Genomic DNA, 21,962 nt, shown 5'->3' on the forward strand with positions numbered 1-21,962 from the left:
GCTTCTCCCTCTGCCTGTGTCTCTGCCTCTCTCTCTCTCTCTCTCTCTCTGGGTCTCTCATGAATAAATAACTAAAATCTTAAAAATAAATAAAGTCAGCAAAGAAAGAAGGCACATGGGGCGAGGTCCTGTGCAAATGAGGCTCACCCTGCCAGGGGTCCCGTCCCAGGGGAGTCGCACAGGGGTGCACGTAGTGCTGCCAGATACTGTGTGGGACCACACATGCGAGGTGCTGTCAACCAGAGGAGCACAACCAAGGCTTGTCATCCCGCACGGTCGCTGGGGGCCGGTCGGTAGGCAGGCGCGACCCTTGTGACCTTCTAGTTCCCTGCCCCTGGAGTCCAGGGCCTGGCGCATATGCAAATGGGCATTCCCAGGCCGGTCTGTGAGCGCAAGTTGCGTGGTCAAGTGGTGAAGCTACAGCAGCCGCCCCGGCCTCAAGCACGGGAAGGCTCCCGCCAGGCGGGGGGTTCCGAGGGCTCAAGTGTTCCGTCCAGGCCCCGAGTCAAGGACCGTCCTGAGGACAGGCCTTGCTCCAGGACGTGCGGGCCCGCGGGGACGACGCTTTCCCACACGGACCCCAGGAAACAGACCCTGCCATGGAGCCAGCGGAGCCTGTGCTGTGAGCCTGGTCGGTGTGGATCCGACTTCTCCTGAAAGGTCGTCGTACCCGGGTAGCCTGGAGTTGGGGGTTCGCGCCGCCTTAGGGGCGGGCCACGGGCCACTTCGCAGAGTCCGTGAGCACCTCTGGGTGCCTCCCTGGGAAGACCCGACTGAACACGGTAGGCGCGGGCCTGTCTTCAGGGCCCTCCCAGTCTGGTCTCACCACAGATGGGTTTGGGGACTTGGGCGTGTGTAGGAATCTTCTGGGACGACAGCCTCTTCCACACGGAGGCGGGGGAAGAGGACCACGGAGTAAGGACGACAGGGGTGTGCGTGAGAAGCTCCTCTGGATGCTGCAGACCCTGGGGGCCTCCGGGGCTGGGCTGAGGCACGAGAGGTTTCCTTGAAGCAAAGCCGCCTTCTGAGAAAGGGCAGCGGAAGTATCAGTGCGGAGTTTGTATTCGTGCATCAAACACTTACGTGGCAGCTGCCGTGTGCCAGACGGTGCTCGAGGCATTTTATAGATATTAGCCTGTCGCTGCCCCTCGGCCCTACCAGCAGCTCCCAGCAGGCCCCTGATGCCCTGCAGCCTGTGCGTCCTGGGGAGAACAGCAGAAAGCACCTGCTCTGCCCCGAAGCCCCTTCTGGATGTACTTGTTATCCCCACGTGCCCACCAGCCTAGCCCTCTATGCCAGGCCCGTGTGGCCTCTCCCTAACCAGTCCCTTTGCCTATGTCTTTAGGAAACCCCTTTCTTTTGGGGACATAATTCCCTATATATATATTTTAAGATTTTATTTATTTATTCATGAGAGACAGAGAGGCAGTGGGAGAGGGAGAAGCAGGGAGCCCAATCTGGGACTCGAGCCCAGGACCCCAGGATCACGACCTGAGCCAAAGGCAGACACCCAGCCACCTGAGCCACCCAGGTGCCCCATACTTCCCTATATTTTTGAACTTTTCTACTGATGCTTCTGGCACTTTCCTTCCACGGAAGCCTGGCTTTCCCCAGATATACTGATCCTCGGCTCAGATAGTGAATGAGCCAGTGAGAGAATCAGTCTGAAGTGTGAGGCTGGGGCAGCAATGAGGGGGAAACAGGAATTCAGGGGCGGGTCACAAAGTCCCAGAGTCGCACTTCAGTGAATGAGAAGAGGTGAGGAACTCTAAGACCTATGCCAAGGGTTGATCGACCAAGGAGGTGACAGGAGGGATTACAGGGACTCGGGAAACCCAGAGCCACCCTCAGCCCCGACGGTATCTTTGTGCAAATTTGAAAAAGGCGTTCTTCCTTGGGCCCAGACACAGCCATGTTAGGGCGCGGGCGTGGTGTGTTGGCTTGGTAAGCGGAGTTCCAGCTCCCATTCCCCTTCTCGGTGGGGCACCTTTCAGGGCAGTCCATAGAGGGGCCCCGGAAGCCCCAGGGCAGGAGAGGCAGCCCTGTCTCTGTTCTCCTCCCCAGGAGAGACCAGCAGGCCCTGTGCAGGGGAGTTGGCAAACTTGTCCGCCCCAGGCACCCCATCCCAAGGGGCAGGGCACACGCAGCTGTGGGATGCTGGCTGCAGTTGTTTTCAGAGTCTGGTGGCCCTCAGAGTGGCCTACCAGGAAAGCAGGACCTCGGGACCCCGACCTAGAACTAGTAGGAATGAGGAAGCTATCGGGCTCCAACCTAAGGCGGGGGTCCCATGGCTGCTGGGACCCGAGAGCAAGGGAGCCAGGCCGGCATCTCCACGCCATGACTTCGGGCCCTCACCCTCAGCCCACCTTACTTGGGACCCAAGTCCCATGATGCCAGCCCCTCAGATCCTCTTATTTGACATCATTTCTGTCTCTCTCGGCTCAGTGTCAGCTCTGCTCACGCCCAGTAAATGCTTGTGGATTCAATGCACAGGCCCATCCTCTCCGTGAATGGTGTTGCATGATTATTTACGTGCCACAAAATACACATCACGTACATTGTGTTGTAGCAGAGTAATTCCAAATCTATTACAAAGCGATGGGGATGGAGGCGGCCTTAAACTCATTGAAATCCAGCAATTTCTCTTTACAGAGAAGGAAGCTGATACCAAGTTGGGAAGTGTCTTAGCCAGGGTCAGCAGCTAGTGAGGGGCAGAGCTTGGGCGAGGAGCTGGATGGCCAGTGGGGTTTGGGCCCCCAAGAAGCAGGGAGAGGGCTCCCTAATGCTCTAGGACTCACCTTTGCTCCCCAAGAGAGGAGCACAGAAGCACAGGGGGTGATCCTGAGTGCGAAACAATAGAAAATAGATCCTGGTTTCTGCTCCCAGTTCCTGGCACAGAGCTCTTGGGACCCTCACTATTTCCTGAGGGATAGAAGCACCTGACACACATCTCCTAAATCCCTTGGATTTTCCCGGGTGATTGCAGCACGCTTTGTTTCGAATGAGTTGACTCTAGGTGGGTCCTGGATGGGAGCTGGTGACCAGAAAGACCAAGCCATGGTTAGAAGCTTGGATATCTTTCCGTCCTCTAGAAAGGAGAGTGCGACTAGAAGTGGAGTTAATAATCGATCACGGCTAAGTGATGAAGCCTCCACAAAAATCCCAAAAGTACAGGTTCATAGAGCTCCCGGGTTGTGAACACAGTCACCTGCTGGGAGGGCGACACCCCTCAAATCCATGGGGACAGAAGCTCCTGTGCTCAAGACCCTCTCCGTATCTACCTCTTCATCTAGCTGTTCATGTGTATCCTTGAAGATGTCCTTTGAAATAAATCGGCAATAGTAGGGTAAACTGCTTTCCCGGGTTCTCTGAGCTGCTCTAGCAAACTGTCAAACCTGAAAGAAGGGGCCGTGGGAACCTCTGATTTGTAGCCAAGTTGGACCGAAGTTGTGGCTAACCTGGGGACCCACTCTTTGGCAACTGGCATGGGAGGTGCGTGTTGGGGGGCCGGGGGAGGCAGTCCTGTGGGACCGAGCCCTTATCCTGTGCAAAACCCACAGATCCAGTGTCGGAAGCGTTGTGAATCTGAATAGAAAAATAGAGGCGTTTTCCTTAATCACTGACATGCTTGGTCCTGGCACAGAAAAGGAATCTCTCCTCTCCATCATCTGAATCTCACCAGGGGAGGGGGAAGCTGTTCTCCAAGAAACTGGCAGGTAGGGGGGTTTCCCCAGGACAGGAAGAAATCCCCCCGGAATCTGGGCACAGATTTTCTAAATTTCCAAATATTTCTTGAACTTCCTGTTTCTCTTGAAATGCATCCGTACCTCACGCAGGTGACATGTGACAGCTATGGATTTCTCCAGACTGGAGAAAAGTTGTAGTAAAGGTTCTGTTCAAGTCGTGGGAGCTGATGATGAAACTGGGCTACCCCTACCTGGTTTGGAGGAGGCGCCCAGTCTAGTGGGGACACGGAACCGGATAGCCTGTGGCCCTGCTCAGGGAGTCTCAACCACCTCAACTGGACCAAAACGAAGAGGTCCTAAACCATGACCTATGCAGCGAACGGGCATGCGCCTCCCCTGCTGGGTGCGTGGCAGTTGGTGCATTTGGGAAAAGCAGTGAGTTAGTTGTATCAAGCGTCTTACAAATTGCTATACCCTTTAGGCTAATAATTTCCTTTGTCAAATCTATTCTAAAGAAATAATGTGACATACGGAAGGAAATTATGCTCCGAGAGGTTTGTCTCAGTGTTGATCATATTAGGCAAAACATTACCAACACACTTGTCCAGTGGTAGGGAATTGGTTACATAAATCATATATAACCCTGGTAGGCGCTTATCCAGTCATTAATGACGTTTGCAATGACCTTCTCATGACCTGATAGTGGTAAAGAAGAAAAAAAAAACCACCACCACATTTAAATTGTACATACAGCGTGATTTTAGTAGCATAAAAAGAAATAGGCTCGAAAAAGACTGGAAGGAAATATAACAAAATGTTACCAATGGTTCCCTTCAATGGCAGAAGTATAGATTTATTGAGTTTTGTCTTTTTGTTCTCTTTCATATTATTTGTCTTTTCAAACTTATTTTTTTTAAAGATTCATTCATGAGAGACCCAGAGAGAGAGGCAGAGACACAGGCAGAGGGAGAAGCAGACTCCCTGTGGGGAGTCCGATGCAGGACTCGATCCCGGGACCCTGGGGTCACGACCTGAGCTGAAGACAGACGCTCAACCGCTGAGCCCCCTAGATGCCCCATCTTTGCAGACTCTTTTTTTTTTTTTTTTTATCTTTGCAGACTCTTATACTTGGTTGCAGTGAGCAGAGTCATCAGATGGCCCCTGGTGATTCCAGCTCCTGGCATCCACACCCTTGTATAATCGCCTTCCTTGAGTGTGGGTGGAAGCCGGGAGATTAGAAGCACTTGCTTCTGGCCGCCAGGCTACAGCAAAGGTGAGGGGATGCGGATCCCGAACCTTGGCTGTCTGATGGCACCTAACCATCAGCCAAGGTTCGGGATTGCTCAGATGTAACTCAAGTTGGCTGATCAGTTGGTCTCAGGTCATCAGAAGGGAGGTTATCCTGGGTGGGCCTGGCTTAATCAGGCGAGCCAGGCGCTCTCGTGCTGGCCCCTGCTGTAAAGTGTCTGCGGAGACGAGCGGCCTCCAGGAGCTGAGGGCCACAGTCCACGGCTGCAAGGGCCTCAATTCTCCCAACCACCCAGTGATCTTGGAGGAGGAGCTGAGCCTCAGATGAGACAGGAACCTTGACTGACTCCCTGATTACGCCCCACAGAGGCCTTGAGCCGAGGACAGCCGCGCCGCGTCCACTGGCCATCCACGGCAGTGGCTCCACAGTTCTGTGATTTCCGTTTATGGTAAATGTGCAGGATCCGACCCTTGAAACAAACCGCAGGTGAAGGTCCGCTCGGAGAAGGAGTGAGACGTGTATGAACCCAGGCAGGAGGCCGCGAGGACAGCCAGGACAGCGCGGACAGGCCCGGGGGCCCGAGTGTTCTCATCTCTAAAAGGAAATAAGGATAATCGCTCACAGGCGGTTTCGAGATCAAGTGAGATGCCGTCTGCTAAGAGGGCTGCTGTGGAGAGGGACGCCTGGCCCGGCAGCCCCCGCAGCGGGACGAGCGGGCGGCAGCAGCTGCTCCCCGGGCGCTCGGGCTCTTCCGACCCAGCAAAGGAGAGCGGAGGGACGGGCTCCCGATCCTGCGGGCGCTCCGCGCGGTCCCTCCTTCCAGCTCAGAGACACCCGCGCTTCGCAGTCTAAGGCGCTGGCAGGGAGCTTTCTGGAGTCGCTCTTCCGGCTGAGTAGAGGGGAATCTGGGGGGCCCCGGGGGCTGGGGCGCCGGGGGAGGAACGTCTTCCTGTGAACACGCACAGCCTCCCTAGGGTGCAGGCAGGGAGCAGAATAAGGAGTAGGAAAAAGCATGTTTAGCGTGAGGAAATAATGTCGTATCTGGATAACAAACATCAGCGTAAAAGGCTCCAGGAGCCTCCCCCAGAGGTTCTGGGAGGTAAATGAACAAAGTCCAAAGAGGAAAGTGCTTCGGAGTCAAATGGGGCCCCCAGCGGCTCCGTGATCTCGGCCAGTGACTAAGCAGCTCGGAGCGGCACTTCCTACGAAATAGGAAGGATGACCCCACTAGCCTAGGAAGGATGACCCCACTAGCCTAGGAAGGATGACCCCACTACCCGGCCGCCAAGGGGTTGGAGACTATGGCCCCTGCCCCGCGGCATCCCTTAGCTCACCCGCTCCTGATCCCCGGGTGGGGCTGAGGGCTCGGCGGATGGGAGGGGACCGCGGCCGGCCGGGCCCTGCTGGGCGCCCATGGGGCTGGGCACCCACGGGGCTGGGCACCCACGGCGAGGGCTAGGAAGCGGGCGAGGCCCGGAGCTGGGGCTTGAAGAGGATGAAGCCCCGCGGAGCCTCCTGGGCCTGTTGGCCCTTCGTGAGGGGAGACGTGGGTGGGAAGGACGAGCCCGTGCAGGTGATTAGCTTCTGTCACCCTGGGGAGAAGCTGGTGCAGAGGCCGGGGCAGGTGTCTCCTTCCTCGGTGGGTGGGCAATCCCCCCCCCGCCTCCCCCCCGTCTCCCCCGCCCCCCCCACCCCGTCCTGGTTGTGGCAGTGGGACGAACACTCCAGCCGCAGGGATTGGTCTGCAAGGTCGCAGGGGTGTCTGGGGCTGTGGCCATCCCTCCCGCGACATAACGCATCCGCCTTCTGCTTAGATTTTTCCAGTAACTCATTGAAGGCTGAATAAAGCTGAGTCTGTGACCCAGTGATGATATGAATGGATCCGTGTTGCCTTCTCCAGGCAGGAGATCGGAGGCCACAAACCCCCTGCTTCGGACTCTCGTCAAGGTCAATGTGGCAGACCTAGGAGGCCCCATAAACGTGGGCAGCAGTCTGCCCCAGGGGGGCCCCTGAGGGTCGAGGTCCCCAGGGGGACTCCCCTGCCCCGGTGCCACTAGCTCCAGCTTTCACCCATCGGATCCCAGGCCCCCCCGTGGGAGCCCCCTTAGCCGCCTGGGTCCCCGGCCTCAGAGCCGTCCAGTCTTGCGGGCTGCGGCCTCACCACACCTACAGCCCGCGGTTGCTCGCCCTGCGCAGACTCAGGGGACATCGACCGCGGAAGACAGCCACGAGTCCCACGAAACACGACCCCGGGACTGCACGGAGGAGGAACACGGAGGCCGAGGGCAGTCAGGCCCCGAACCGTACCTCCTGACGTCTCCTCTCCCAGGGCCTTGCGGCAACCCCGAGACCGAGGCCCCTTCCAGGAGCTTTCCAAGCGGCGCATCCTGTTGGGGAGGTCGGCCACCCCCTCAGGGGCACGTGCTCACCTAGGTCACCCCCTTCTGCGCTGGAAGCACCGTGCGTTTATCCGCCGCCGCGTCCTCAGCCCTGGAGCGGTGCTTGGCACCAGCATCACTTGTTGAATCAGCGAGCGCGTCGCTGCGGCCAAACCAGATGAGTCAGCCCTCAAACAAACGTTCATCGGGCCTCGGCGACCGGACAAGCTGAACCAGTGTGGTCAGAACAATGAACGATGATGTGGTTTGGGGCGTGAATGCGCTTTGGACCCAGAAAGACCTACGTCTGAATCCTAACTCTGACATCTCCTGGCTGCACGTCGTCGGGCAGATCACTTAACCTTCTTAACGTCAGTTTCCAGACCCGTAAAAAAGGAATAACCATGCTCACCCCAAAGAGCTGCTGTAGAGTTAAATGAATTGTACACTTAGAGGACTTGGCCCAGTGTTCGACGACTGCTAAGCACTCCGGGTGTGGCAGCTTCTCGTATCAGGGACGCTTCGTGAGCAACGAGCCGGCTCTATCCCGACCTCCCACCAGGAGCGCCCCAACCCACGGCCTCTGCTGCCCGCGTGACCCTGACATGGATGGGACACCACTGGGCGGACCAGGGCAGGGAATTAGTAGTAGAGGTTAACCTGTTCCAGCCCCTTCTCTGTGGGACGTGGGCCTCCCAGTGGGGACGTGGGCCTCCCAGCAGTGAACACTCTCCCTTTGGCACACTGGAGGAGCCAGGGCAACTCAGAGGCTTTGGGAGCCTCCCTGACTGGGAGAGGGGGCTCCTTACCCCGGTCAGGACGGATGGCTCAGCGTTGCTGCCCAGAGCGCCCTGGTGCGTGGGGTGTCGGGCCCGGGCAGCATGGATTGGCACAGCATGTCCGCGGTGGGTGATGGAGGCAGCGGTGGTGGCAGGGTCTTGCTCAGCAGCGGGCATGGCTCAGAGAGCTGGAACTGGGGCCTGGCACGGAGAGGTTGTCACTGAGGTCACCATGTTCAGGAGCAACGCGAGTCAGCTCTGGGGTCTTTTAAGAGAGCCTGGAAGGGGACGCCTGGTTGGGGGGGTTGCTCAGCGGTTACGCCTCTGCCTTTGGCTCAGGTCATGACCCAGGGGTCCTGGGATCGAGTCCCGTATCAGGCTCCCCGCAGGGAGCCTGCTTCTCCCTCTGCCTGTGTCTCTGTGCCTCTCATGAATAAATAAATAAAAGCTTTAATAAAAAAAAAAGAGCGAGCGAGCAAGCCTGGAGGTCCTATCACAGCAGGTGGGGGGGGGGGCAGGGGACAGCCAGGAAAGCGCTCTCTATGTCATTCTGGAACCCTATCTTTTTAACGTAGGTCCGTGTACCCTAGGACACACGTGACCCAAAGACCCTGCCCTGGAGCAGTGGGGACCCAAAGGGCCGAGGCCCCAACCTCCTGCTCGGCCCCAGCTGCAGACGACCTCGCCGCTGGCCTGCGGCCCACACCCCTGCTGCCCGCCCACCCCTGCACCCCGCCTCCACCGCGCCTCATCCCTGTCTGCCCCTCGCGGCCCCGGTGTCCACCCCGCACCCCCGGGGCCCCGGCAGCGCCGCCTCCAGCCTGGACCCCTCTGTGGCCTTAGGACCGAGGCCGGCCGGCGAGTCCTCCTTGTCCCGGCGGCGCCAGCTCTGGTCTGGGCTGAGGCTGGAGAGGCTGGTGCCCCACGCCGCCCCGGCCCCACAGCGTCTCCGTCGCCGCCCTGCCCCTTGGTGGCCGCGGCCCTGGGCCTCCCCGGAGCCTGCCAGCTCGCGCCACCCCTCCCAGGCCGAGGCCGATGAGCTTCCTGCAGAGCCTCCCTCTGCCCCGGGGTGAGGTCCTGCGGAGCCCCGGCCACCTGTCCCCCCAGGGTGGCTCGGGGCCCGGGGAACCCTGGCTGCTTACCTGTCACCTCAAGTCCCCTTTTCTGCGTCTCCGCCTGGGCGTGCAGCTGCTTCCCGTGCGGTCCTGGAGCTGCAAGCAAGCCAGCCCGACCCAGCACCCGCAGAACATTCCACCCGCGCCTCTCCCCCTCCGCCCCGACCCGGCCTCGGCGGCCTCCCCGACCAGGGGCTGTGCCGGGTGCCCCTGCCCCACGGAGCCCACGGGCCGCACCACTGTGCCTGCTGCATAGGGGTCCCCTCGCGGGCCGCCGGGCCTCTGGGTCCCACACGCGCTTCCCGGGACCGGGATGGGACGAGCCAGCGGTCAGGGCCCCCAGGCTCCCCCCTGTTCTCCTGATGCTCCTCTCGAGGGCCTGCTTCGGGTCAGAGGCCACAGCCCTCCCCGTGCGACGGCGATACAGGGGATCGCAGCCGAGCCACCTGCCGGGTTCCCGGTGCAGGGGACCCCTCTTCGCTCCTCACGATGCACCCTGACGCGCTTCTTGTTGGGAGAACTTTCCCGGGACCGCCCAGGACTGGTTACAACTGCCCTTGGTCATTCATTCAAGACACAACCCACGTGTCGCCTGCCCGGCCACATTCAGGCCACGCGTCCCCCGAACGCTGAGCTCAGCTTCTGCCATTTACAAGCGACGTAACTGTTCCCGTTCTCCGGGCCCCTATTTCTCCGGCTTCTATTTGCAGCGTCGTCGGACTCTTCTGTGCACGGAAGCGGTGCGTCCCCCGAGCAGCCGGGCCAGGGCGACGCGGAGGCCTCGGGCCCAAAGGCGGCGCTGGGCTCACGGAGGCCGACGTCACTAGGAAACTCCCTGTTGGCCTGGATGGTCAAGGCCTGGGCCCTCTTGGTCCGCTGTGTAGTAAGGAACTCGGGCCATTGTCGTTCAGTCCGTAATTTCTGGGAGTGGGGAGCGGCAGTGGGGGCCCCAGCATAACAGGGACGCGCCCACAGCGGGCTTGGGCCACCCTGGTCACCGCGCCTCTGTCCTGGGGACCCGGGGAGTACCCCTGGGGGGCCGCCGCCCGGCACCCGGATGAAAGGCTCCGGTGCAAGCTGGGCCGGGCAACACGGCTGGGGCCGGGAAGCCCAAGGGGAGCTAACACCTTCGCCCCTCGCCTTCGCCCCTCGCCTCGCCGCCGAGCCCAGGACCCGAGGAGCGACACGGGGAGCGCCTGTCCCGCCATGCCTGGTGATCCAGTGCTCCCCGCTGGCCCTGTGAGGCAGGTGGCACTGGGGCCTCCATTCAGTGGAGAAACTGAGGCACAGACGAAGCCAGTTGCCCAAGGTCACACAGGCGTCAAGGCAGAGCCAGGACTTGGACCGAGGCCGGCGTGTCCCTGGTTTACCTGTTATCGCGCTGCTGGTGGCTGAGCCTGGTCACCCCCCCATTACCCCCCCGCCCGCGCCCTGGGCCTCCTGCCGGCAGCTCTGTGCTCCCCTCCGTCAGGGCGCCCCGGCCCCGCGAGGCTGTGGGCCACGGCTGGACAGGGAGCAGCGCACTAACTTGCACAGTTTTCTTGCAAATGTGTGTCCGGGTGTCCCCGTAATTAAACACAAGCAGGAGGAGGTACTACAAGGGGCATTTGTGGCCAGGTCATCACTAGGACGTGCGGACACGTCACTTACTGCGTCTCCCTGGCCCCGGCCCCCTCCAGGAGGGCCCCACACCCCGCAGCTCTGCTGAAGGAACAGCCCTTGATGGCCATGCTTTTCCCTGCTTGCGTGTCCCTCTCGCCCAGTTGGCCCAGGGGTGGCTCCAGACCCAGAGGCCCCGGCCGAGGACCACGCCGAGGCCCAAGGGACCAGTCAGGCATTCTCCATCTTAGGGCTCCCCCTGGAAGTGGCGAGACAGTGAGGGTGAAAGGACGTGGAGGTGGTTCAGGCGGTGACAGGCCAGGCACAGGGAGGGGCTGCACAGGAGGCGGTGGGAGTGGCACAGGCCGCGGCCACGGAAGCCCCGGGGAGCCGTGTGCGCCCTGCCCGGAAGGACGCCCGGAGAATTTTACAAACATCAGTGTCCCCGCTTGTCCCCAGGCCCTCGACGTAATGGGCACAGAGTGGGGACCAGGCACCGGGGGGTTCAGTCTCCCCGAACGAACCGCATCAAGGCGGGAGGCCCAGTGGCCTGCGGGACGCTGCGGTCCCCGCTGTCGCGCTCCTGGTGCCCGGAGACCCCTGGTCCCGCTGCTGCCCGGTCCGCTCTGCGGTGCACCCCGGGCCACCTCGTCACCTCCTGCCCCGCCTGCCTTGATCCTGTAGGAGCCCGGGTGCAGCGGGACATCGAGGCACCTGGCTCCCGGTTCAGCCCGGGGTGGCGGCTCCGTCCTGACCGCCCACCCGGTGGGGCCCGCGGAGCCCTAGGAATCATTTTCCCCTTGAGAAGACAGAGTGACGGGGGCACCTGGGGCCGTGACTCCGGGGTCCGGGGTTGAGTCCCACATTGGGCCCCACATGGAGCCTGCCCCCCCCCCACTCTCTGTGTCTCATGAATAAATAAAATCTTAAAAAAATAAGTAGGGAGAGAGAAGCTGGAGAAATGCCCTCTCTCTTCCTGCGTTTGACGGACGCCTGGGGCTTCTGGAGCCATCTGGGGACGACTGCGAGGGGCAAACCCAGGGGCCGCGGAGACTCTGGTCAAGCCCTGATGTGACGGCTGCCAAGCTGACCGCCCCAGCACCCCCCCCTCCAGACTGGTTGCTGACTGTGTGCTCGGTGCGAGCCGGGTGCCAGTCTAGTACTTTCCATGTGCTACTTTATGGGCTCCTGCACAACCCTGAGGCCCGTCCTCTGGACGTGAGCGTGCTCAGTGCTCCCCCACATCAGAACTGGCCAGTGCCCCGCACGGGCGGCCTTCCCGTCCACTACCCGAGACTCCGTGCCATCCAAGCAGGTTTCTCTGACGCGGAGGGCATGTTGTGTACATTGTCAGGATAGTTAAAAAATAGCCAAAAGATAGCAAGAGGCTTCAGAGCTGGGGAGTTCTGGGTCTACAGCCCAGCGTGGCCTGGTTCTCCTTAATAAGATACTCACACTGCGCTGCGCGTTCCGGGGGCTTTCAGGTGGCGCCTCCCTTTCTAGGAACCCGGTGAGGCTTGCTCACTGCCTCCCCACGCGCTTGCCTTTCACCCCCTCACTGGTCTCTCTGCTCGTACTCCATTGCTTCCCTCTTCCCCTCTTCTCCAACCTTCCAACAGATGGATTTGAGATGAAGATAAATAGGACACCCCCTGCCCCTCAAGCCCCAAATGCTCCAGAGTGAAAGCAATTTTTAACATCTGGATATTTTTTCTTTTAAGGGGAGGAGTGACTTTTTTAAGTTCATGTATTTTTAAGTGATCTTCATACCCAACGTGGGGCTCGAACTCACAACCCTGGGATCAACAGTCACATGCTGGGCAGCCCCGATGGCAGCGGTTTAGCGCCGCCTGCAGCCCGGGGTGTGATCCTGGAGACTCAGGATCGAGTCCCACATCGGGCTCCCTGCATGGAGCCTGCTTCTCCCTCTGCCTGTGTCTCTGCTTCTCTCTCTCTCTTCTGTGTTTCAATAAATAAATAAAATCTTAAAAAAAAAACAAAAAAACAGTCACATGCTCTTCCAACTGAGCCAGCGAGGTGCTCCTAAAATCTGAATTTCTAGCTAGTGGAGAGTCCTTAAATGTTAGCAATTGCTCTCATGGGCCTGGTTTTATCTCCAAACTGGGCTGTCTTTTCCCGCTTCCCTGTCCCCCCACCCAAACATAAGTCTAGGCAGTCCCTTTCTTTGCCAAGGGCCATGCCAGGGTCTGCAGCAGGGGGTACACATGCCCCTCTGACGGCGCGCCCAGCAGACTCCCCACCCTTTCTCTCAACCATCTCCACGACTCGTCTTCACTCTTCTTTCACGCTCTGAAACTGGCCCGCGTTGGCTCGGCCCCCTGGTTCAGGCTCAAAAACCACCACAGGTGTGAACAGTTTACACAGACTTTATTTGTCACCCATTGAGCACAGGAAGGTCTGGGCAGGCGAGGTGTCACAATCGCCTCCCCTAGTTCACAGACGCACACCGAGAGACTTGGTGGCAAGGGAGAGGGTCCTATTCCTACCACAGATTGCTATGGGATTATCACAACAACACATTTGTTCTCGGTTCTATTTACACCATGGAGTGTGGAGAGGGTACATTTCTTACACTAAAAATATATATTTTGGAATCTCTAAAACAAAAATATCTCTATCTCTACATGAGACCTACTAGAAAGAAGAACATAGAAAACAAGAGAAATGTACCAGCACCTCAAGCTGTCCCCTCCCGCGGGAAGGGCGCTCTGCTCTCCACCTGACGCCCTTAGCTCAGGGCGGCCGCGTCTACCCCGCCGCACGGACAGACACAGGTGCACACGAGGGAGGCTGATCATCTCGGGGGAGTGGAGACGGGGGAGAGGAGCGGGGGACGGGACTGTGGCCTCTTTTGCAGCATTATTGCCTGTGTGAAAACCTGCCTGTCGGAGGCGATCGCAAACCCGCTAAGAGAAGCCCAAGCTCTGCTGCCGTCTGCGGGGCTTGGAAAAGCGCCGTGGGTGGGTTTTCTCTCTCTCTCTCAGGAAATATTAATGCCAGCAGCTAGAAGAAGAAGTTCTGTTTTCTCCAATGCTGAAAGTGGGGTAGGTTTGAGAAAAATGCTACTCGTTTTCTTTTCGGAAGGATCAGAAACCGTTCCATTCCCTTTGAGCACAGAACCTCCTAAAGGAATGATGCCTGTGGATGAATCATTCCACTTCCTGAATTTTCCTACTGAAGAGATCCACGTAATGCTCTTTCCTCCTTTCGTGCTTCACGCAGCGAGACAGCGCCTTCACGCTCTTTTGGTTCTGGTGGAGAAATGGTAACTGAGCCAACTGCCCGTTCTCTGTCATTCACGTAAGAGAACACGGGCGCCATGAATCAAAAAGAATAGATTTGGAAGAAAAACCCTTTGATTTGCTTGTGGGGCGTCTCTTTCTGTTTACAGTGAAATGTGGATGAGCTCGAGGGCTTGAGTCTTTGGTCTCTTACACCAAGTAAGGAAAATAACCAGTAAGTCCCCTTTCAGAGAAGCCCCAGACCTGTCCAACCTCCTCACCTCTCTCACCACCCCCACCTGGGGGGATTGTGGGGACCTCTGAGTGGGAGCCTCAGGCCTCCAAGAACTTGAGAGACTGGGCAGAGAGGGGAAGAAGTGCTGCCTGAGGAGGCTGAGTCAGGAAAAGAGCCAGAACCTGGAAGATGTCTCGTGTGGCCAGTCAGTCCCCACGGGAAGAATTTCTACGTGACGGAGGCCTGACAGCTGCAACCAAAAGAAAGTCAGGAAGCCTGAGAACATTCAGTGCAAGGTTCCTGAATGTCCTGCCAGGATGCGGCTTAGAAACCTGAGAAGTCCGAGGAAAATGCAGCGACGAACTAGAAAGACTGCTTCAAAGTCCTAGGAGGAGGCGCCAACACTCTTGCAAGGAAAAATTTAGAGAAGTTGAGATAGTAGCAGAGAGAATATAGCGGATGGGACTTCCGACGCCAATGAGAAGGAAAGCCGGGGGCCCTGGGGTGGCACCTCCTATGCTTCGGGAAAACGTAGACTCAGAACATGGACAGTGAAGTCGATAGAGAAGATGCAGGGAGAACTGCTGATTCCTCTACTAAGAGGGAAGTCTGGAGAGTCCCAGTAAAACTGGGAACTGTCTTTTCTGGATGAGCAGAGAGCACAGATTCCTAAAATCAGAGACCTCTTCAAGGTCACAGTTGTCATAGCCTGAGATGTCAACCCAGCCTGAGGCTTAGCGTTTGTCAGATTTTTATCAAATATTTACGGTTAGTTTAAAAGCCAGTCACAGCCCAGACAAAGAGAAAGAGCCACTATTCACACCATCTTCTGGAATACACGGTTCACGGCCCCTCTCTCCCCTTATGACTGAGGTGGGGACAGGTGCTGTTATCTCCCGATAATCCCCTCCCTCGTCAGAAGCTGGAAATCATATGTGGACACAAGGAGGGAGCCTGTGTTCTCTGCAACCAAAGAGATCTGGCAAGTTCACCGCACGTGGTTGCGTCTTCCCCTTCTCTCTAGACCAACCCTTTCCCTCAATGTCACGAGCTAGGAAGTAACCCAACCACCCAGCAACACCCGTTCTTACCACTAGAACCAAGATTTCACCTACCACCACTTTCTTAAACCCCCGGCCTCCCTCCCTTCCCACCTCGACACATCAGGGCATTGGCCAACTCTCCAACTATTCCTGAACTCGCCTTGCACTGAAGGGCAGACTGCTTCTCTGGGCCAAGCAAACCTGGCACAGAAATTACCTAACTACCTGCCTTGCTTTCTACCTCTAAGTCAGTTCCTCCTTGATGTTGAGTTTAAACACCTTTTCCTAAAGACTAATCTGCCTGTATTTGTCATCAGGCTATTCTCTCAGAGAACTCTGAGAGGCCCTAGATAGGAGAAAGATCATATTTTTTTAATGTCCCCCCAGCTTAGGTACGCAGCTGCTACCTAATAGCAGCAAGGACATCTTGTGGACGCACTTGCATTTGTTGATGAACGTACATGCACACACACACACACACACACACACACACACACATATTCACCTCCACTTCCAGTTTACTACCCTGAACACTGCCCAGCTTGACTCTGCCACCAGGACTACCAGCCACAGACGTGAGCGAGGAAGCACTCGGGTAGGATTGGGGCCGAGCGTTTGGTGGGAGTTGGGGAAAGAGAGACTATTAGAGCGGGGAATGGTTTCTACCACTGAGACGCAGCAGAGATGAGGCTGGCTATTGTTTGAGAAAGATGTAATGGCCTACAAGGATTGGCACAGGCTTCCAAAGTAACTAGTATTCCTAAGGTGTAGGAACCTAGGAGCGTCGGGCTCAGGAAGGACCTGGAAGTAGACCCAAGGTCCTGTGACCGCACTGCACGCAGTTAACAGGTCTCCGGCTCTCAAGAGGCCTAGCTATACAAGGCATCATGGGACATGGGTATTTAGGAGAGAGATTTTTCTGAGTGATAGTGTCACCTAACTTGTTGTATGGTAGGCTTTGTCCTGCCACACTCCTTCCGGCTGTGTTGAGGCTGAGGGGACAGGAGAAGCGGTCACCAACCTTCCCACACAGAGGTAGCAGGAAGAGATGGGAGGGGCAGGAGGGGGGAGGAATGTGGGCGAGTCCTCGGAGAACAAGGAAGACAGAGGAGGAGGCAAGCTCAAGGAAGCGGCCAGAGACAGACTGGGAAGGCCAGCAGGAAAGCTTTTCCCACCGACAGGTTGTCTTCCGATTTTTCTACATTAGGTAGGTAAACGGGTACAATCATCACACTTCTGCTAACATGATAAAATGTGAAGCTTTGGCTCGCAAAGATTTTAATGCCCATAGAGTTCAAAGATGCATGCCTGGTCCTGTCTGCACCATATAAAGGGAAGCCGAGGCTGTCCCTAAAACAGCCTTGTGAGCAGAAATCAGACAATCCAGGAACAATACCCATGATTCAAAGGGTTATCGTTTCAGCGTTTGAAAGCAGCATGGCGTTCGGCCAGCAGGCACCGGTACAGCCCCGCGTACTGCCTGTTTACAGCCGGCATCCGTTCTGAGTGGTTGGCGTCCGTCCTGTACCAGTTGGGTTAAGTGTTCTGAAAATCATCTGTGCGTTAGACGAGGCGTGGTTCTAGGAGATGGGGAAATGTCAAAGAAATGCAGGATTCCTTCCATTTCAAAGGTCCTCAGGCTAAGACTAGAATACACTGACATATTTGAAGAGTGAGAGGAATGCAAAATTCAACAGTTTCATCACCAACTCTTCACCTACGAAAGGAGAGCAACCCGTAGGAACGTCCCACCGCACCAAGATTTTATGGATGGAGAACTGATGTGCTTGAATTCCGTGGGTCCCGGCACACTTACTGTGCACAGAAGCAGAGAAGGCCTATACACACTGGGGCCCGAACGCTTCGTACTCAACAGCGAAGAGGAGAAAAAAACTAGAAATCTGGTTCTCAACTAAATACCAAAATTAATTTTACCACTTAAGGTTCATTTCCCAGTGTGGCTTTTTACATCTGAGAGCCAAAATGTCTGTCAACCAAAAGAAACACGTGATGGTGAAGAAACCACATGGCTGAAGGTGGTTTTGGTCCATTGAGTTGATAATGGTTCGCTACTAAGGCAGCTAAGGAGACATAATCACGTAATCATACGCACTTGGTCTCTCCAGGAGTCGAATCAGAACGTATCCTCAAGAGACAGCAGCAAAACATGGGTGTTTCCACAACATGGCCAATAAAAACAGCTCATCTCCCTTCCTACTCACAAGCCACTCTTATCAAACCTTCCCCAGGAGTCTAGAAAGCAGGCACTCTGACAAACGCTCAGGCTGGGAAGCCCTTCCTGGCGTCTAAACCAACTCCTTCTGCAGCAGCTGAAGCTCATCCTCAGTGAAACCGAGAGAAGCTGCCGGTCCTCACTTAGCATTACTGATTTTCCCCCGAGCTTTTTCCTGTCTGAGCTAAACAACTCCAGTGTCCCTCGTGGCCCTTTCATCATCCAAGGTTCTTGCCGAGTTATGGCTGCTGCTAGGGAGCGACACAGACGCGCCCGGGGCGGAGGCACCTTCTGGCCGCGCCCAGGCCGCCGACCCTCCCAGTGGCAGGCCCTCCTGACGACCTCTGGGTCTGACCAGCATCCCCCAGAGGAGGCATCAAACCAAGGCCCAGGTCTGCCTCGGGGCCAGCAGATTCTGCGGGACTGGAGAGCCCTCCCTCTGCTCTCTGCTCTCCTCCCACGCCCCGACCCCATCCTTGAGGAGAGGGAACTCATGGAATGGATCCATATGGCTCTGCGGGCCAGCAGAGAGGTTCAGAGAGAATGTCTGGAAGGTGGGAAGCTGGGTCTTCACTGGTGGCAGTTCTGAAGAGAAAGAGAAAGGAAGAAGAGAAGTACCAACAGGAGGTGGTCTTCCGCTTCCACGCTCACACCTGGCGGCTGGCTGCTGCCGTGGGGATGGCGCGTGCCCTCCAACGCACAGCACGGGGAACGCAGTGCTTCGGCATGGCTTGGACGGGACCGCGGACAGGGCCAGGCTTGGTCTTGCTTCTTCTCGGAGAGACTCGCCATCTTCTCTGTAACCGGAACTTCCCTGAGGCACCTCACGGCCCAAATCTTCCTTCCCAGCAAAGACTTTTAGTTGAAGAGACTGAATAAAAGTGTTACAATTAGACAAAAAGGGAACACATGATTCACTCCTGCTTTTAACACAATACTTTGAAGATGTCACCACAATTTGGATTTGGCTGTATTTTAAGTTCATTTACAAGTAGACTAGTTCTTGGCTAAAAATAACCATGTGCGTTATACATTTCGACAGCTGCCTGGATTTTCCTCTGAAGGAAACAAGATTCTATATTTCACTCACATTCAGCACAGATTTATTTTAACCCATTCGATGAAGAAACAGCCTACCACTACCACCCACTGGTGGCTGTGACTTTTCAAAGTACTTCAGCCCCTCCTCAGATCACTCTCAGGAGGGAGACGGTATTATTATCCCCACTTTACTGCTGAATAAACTGAGTCCCCGAAACAATGGCCTGCCCACTTATACAAGGATGAATGGCTAGACCAGGTCCCCTAATTCCTAGCCTACTTACTGCCTTTTTTTCTTAACTAGAAAAGTTGTCTTCAGGGGCGTCTGGGTGGCTCAGTGGTTGAGCATCTACCTTTGGCTCAGGTCGTGATCCCGGGGTCCTGGGATCGAGCCCTGCACTGGGCTCCCTGTTCAGTGGGGAGTCTGCGTCTCCCGCTCCCTCCGTCCCTCCCTCCTGCTCATGCACACGCTCCTTCTCCCTGTCAAATAAATAAATGAAATATTTTTTTTAAAAAAATACACAATTCTTAAAAAAAAAAAAAAAGTTGCCTTTAATATAGACCTAAGACTTTGCCTTTAGTTATCTGACTTCTTAAATTAAAATAGCTTGGAGTAAATCAATCAAGTAATTTGGGTGCAAAGCCTACCTCAGTGAAGGCAAAGACGCCTCGAGTCTTCCATTTTCTTCAGTAACCTGATGAAAATGGATCTATGCTATTGGCAAATGATATACAGAATTTCGTTTCCCAAATATGTAAACTGTTACTATATTTAGAATCTTTAGTTGGCAGTAATTGTCATTATGGAATGAGTTAACTAGTCTCTATCAACACTATTGACACTCAGCCCCTGCACATTTTAGCTACTTTCTAGTTTGTGCAGTTACAGTAACCAGGGAAATTTTGAAATAAGAACTTTCAATGTTTTTTTTTGTTGTTGTTTATTTATTGACATATATTTTTTAGAGAAAGCGAGCAAGTGCATGAGCTGGGGGAGGGGCAGACGGAGAGGAAGAGAGAGAAAGAGAGAGAGAGAGAGAACCCCGAGCAGGCTCTCCGTCCAGTGTGGAACTTGACCTCATGACCCTGAGATCATGACCTGAGCTGAAACCAAGAGTCGAATGCTTTAACCGACTGAGCCACCCTGGTGCCTCGGAAATGGGAACTTTTAGAAACCGGATTAAGATGATCAAATAGATAAAGCAAATTTACATCCCCAAATAATCCCAGCCTGACTCTGGGGCTGTGTAAAGGGGCAGCTCCAAATAGCACATCTGTTCAAATAGTCAGAAAACATGTGTCCTTTTCTTAGGCTTCTAGCAATTCTCGTGAGGTTAGCGGCAGCCCTGGAAGTGGTATTTTTTAGACAATTCAATCTTGCAACTAAGAGATATTTTACTTTCAATGTGACTGCTATCTTTAAAAGCCAGAAATAAACAAAAATTAGCAATTATAGTTGTTTTTTGTTTTTTTTTTTTTTGTTTTTTTTTTTTTTTACCTCTTCTCCTTTGTATTTCCAGAATTCATACTGAGAGCTTTCCATACCGTAGTTTTAGGCATTTCATCAGATATATTAATCTCGGAGGGGTCGCATCTGAAATCAATGCTTAGGACAGTAAATGTAGGACATACAGATATAATACACATATCAGTCTAGAATGATCAGCACGTCACCGCATGGGAAAGAGTAAGCCTGAGGGAGCTCAGCTAACAGCTCTCGGCAGCACCAGGAGCTGGATGACTGGAACGTAGGGAGGCAAGGTGGCCCACGAGGTGGTGCTAAGGGCTCAGCTGGGGCTCTGAGAGGCAGGCAGCTCTGCCCCCACAATCCTGCCCTCTTTCAAAGGGCCCCTCTGGGGGGCTGATGACAGCCTCTGGAGCTACCACCTACTGAGTGCTTGCTGTGTGCCAAGCTCGCCGTGTGCCAAGCGTGGTGCTAAGCATTCTTCATGGTGCTAAGTTTTCTCACTTACATGGCCGAATGTTTTCCATTCCTGGTTTACAAAGGACTCTCACAATATATTATCTTAACTATCAAATCAGAGATTATTCACATCCTTCTTTTGAAAGTACAGAAACCAAAGCTCCCAGAGCTAAGTGATCGTCCAAGGTCAAATGTCAGTAGATGGAGAATCAAGGCCTTGCATCCAGAGTCCTTGGTCTCCTAGCACCCAGAGTACTGGGAAATTTTCTACAAGCCAGACAGTCTCATTTTAAAAGGCCAGGAGGGGAGGCAGTAACCCAGCAGAGAGGGAGCACTGCTCCTCTTTTGCTACCAGAGAATTCAAAGTCTATGGCTACTTCCTTCACAAGTTGTAGAAAGTTTATTAAGGTCCAGAGATTCCATTTCCTGGGGGTCAGTCATACCCAAAAAGTCAAACTCATAGGAACAGACAGTAGAATGGTGGTTCCCAGAGGCTGGAAGCAGGGGAAAAGGGGAGCTGTTGATCAAAGGGTACAAACCTGCAGTTAGGAGTAAGTTCTGAGGACCTATATGCAGCACGGTCACTGTTAACAGTAATGTACTGTACACATGAAGTCTGCTAAGAAAGTAGATCTCAAGTGTTCTCACCACACATACACACACACACACACACACACACACACAAAGAATAGTAACTATAGGAGGTAATGAAAATGTTATTAGTTTGATTGTAGTAATCATCTCACAATGTGTACATATAGGCAAAACATCACATTGCTTAAGTATCTATTTTTATTTATCAAAGACAAATAAATCAAAAATTTCTAAATACCAAAGACAAGATTTTCCTCATTCCCCGTCAGTATGAACCACAATCAGTTCAATGATTCGGCAATAAATTATCTAGGAGCTACATGATCCAAATCCCCTTTCTTCCTTTTCTGCCCCCTCTCGGCCTCTGGGCTTCTTCCAGTTTATGTGTACCTCTTCCACAGTGGAAACAAAATGCCAGGAACGAAGCCACAAATGGACCAATTCAGCGCCTTGTGACCTGTGGTGAGCAATAACTGCTCAAGAATGGGGGGGCTCTGATTACTGGCAGAAGTAAGGAATTTGGGAGACCCCAGTTCAGTAGCCCCCTTGGCTCCTAGGACCACAGATGCCCTGAGTCACACTGGAGGGGCTGCCTCTGCTCCTTACCAAAGGCTCACCCAAGCATGGGAATTTCACACCCCCCAGGTTGAGGACTCTCTGGAAACAAAGGCCACATCCTATCCATCTCTGGAAAATGGCAGGGAAAGGAAAGGGAGTACTGACCTGAAGAATAAAAGGCCAGGGTTTGAATCTTAAACTTTCTATTTAGCAGTGTTGTGACCTTGGGCAAATTCCCTAAACCCCTCCAAGCCTGTTTCCTGATTGTACAAACATGGATAACATG

General features: G+C 55.0%; 1 protein-coding gene across 5 annotated transcripts in view; it reads right to left on the reverse strand.

Moving 5' to 3' along the window:
* Positions 1–13,177: 13,177 nt before the first annotated feature.
* The window catches only part of SLC4A8 (solute carrier family 4 member 8), a 74,730-nt gene continuing 65,945 nt past the window's right edge, over positions 13,178–21,962 (reverse strand). For 2 of the 5 annotated variants that reach the window (XM_025458848.3, XM_025458851.3), the window contains exons 24-26: positions 21,064–21,108; positions 20,099–20,194; positions 13,178–18,430 (exon numbers count right to left, since the gene is read on the reverse strand). In XM_025458848.3, coding sequence (XP_025314633.1) covers positions 18,418–18,430; positions 20,099–20,194; positions 21,064–21,108 — 154 coding nt within the window. In that variant the 3' untranslated portion in view covers positions 13,178–18,417. Of the gene's footprint in view, positions 18,431–20,098; positions 20,195–21,063; positions 21,109–21,143; positions 21,220–21,298; positions 21,592–21,962 lie in introns of those variants that run through there. The other 3 variants (XM_025458849.3, XM_035707260.2, XM_025458850.3) reach the window with 3 other exon arrangements.

The sequence above is a fragment of the Canis lupus genome, chromosome 27 (genome assembly GCF_003254725.2).
Source record: "Canis lupus dingo isolate Sandy chromosome 27, ASM325472v2, whole genome shotgun sequence".
NCBI classification, from domain to species: Eukaryota; Metazoa; Chordata; class Mammalia; order Carnivora; family Canidae; genus Canis; species Canis lupus.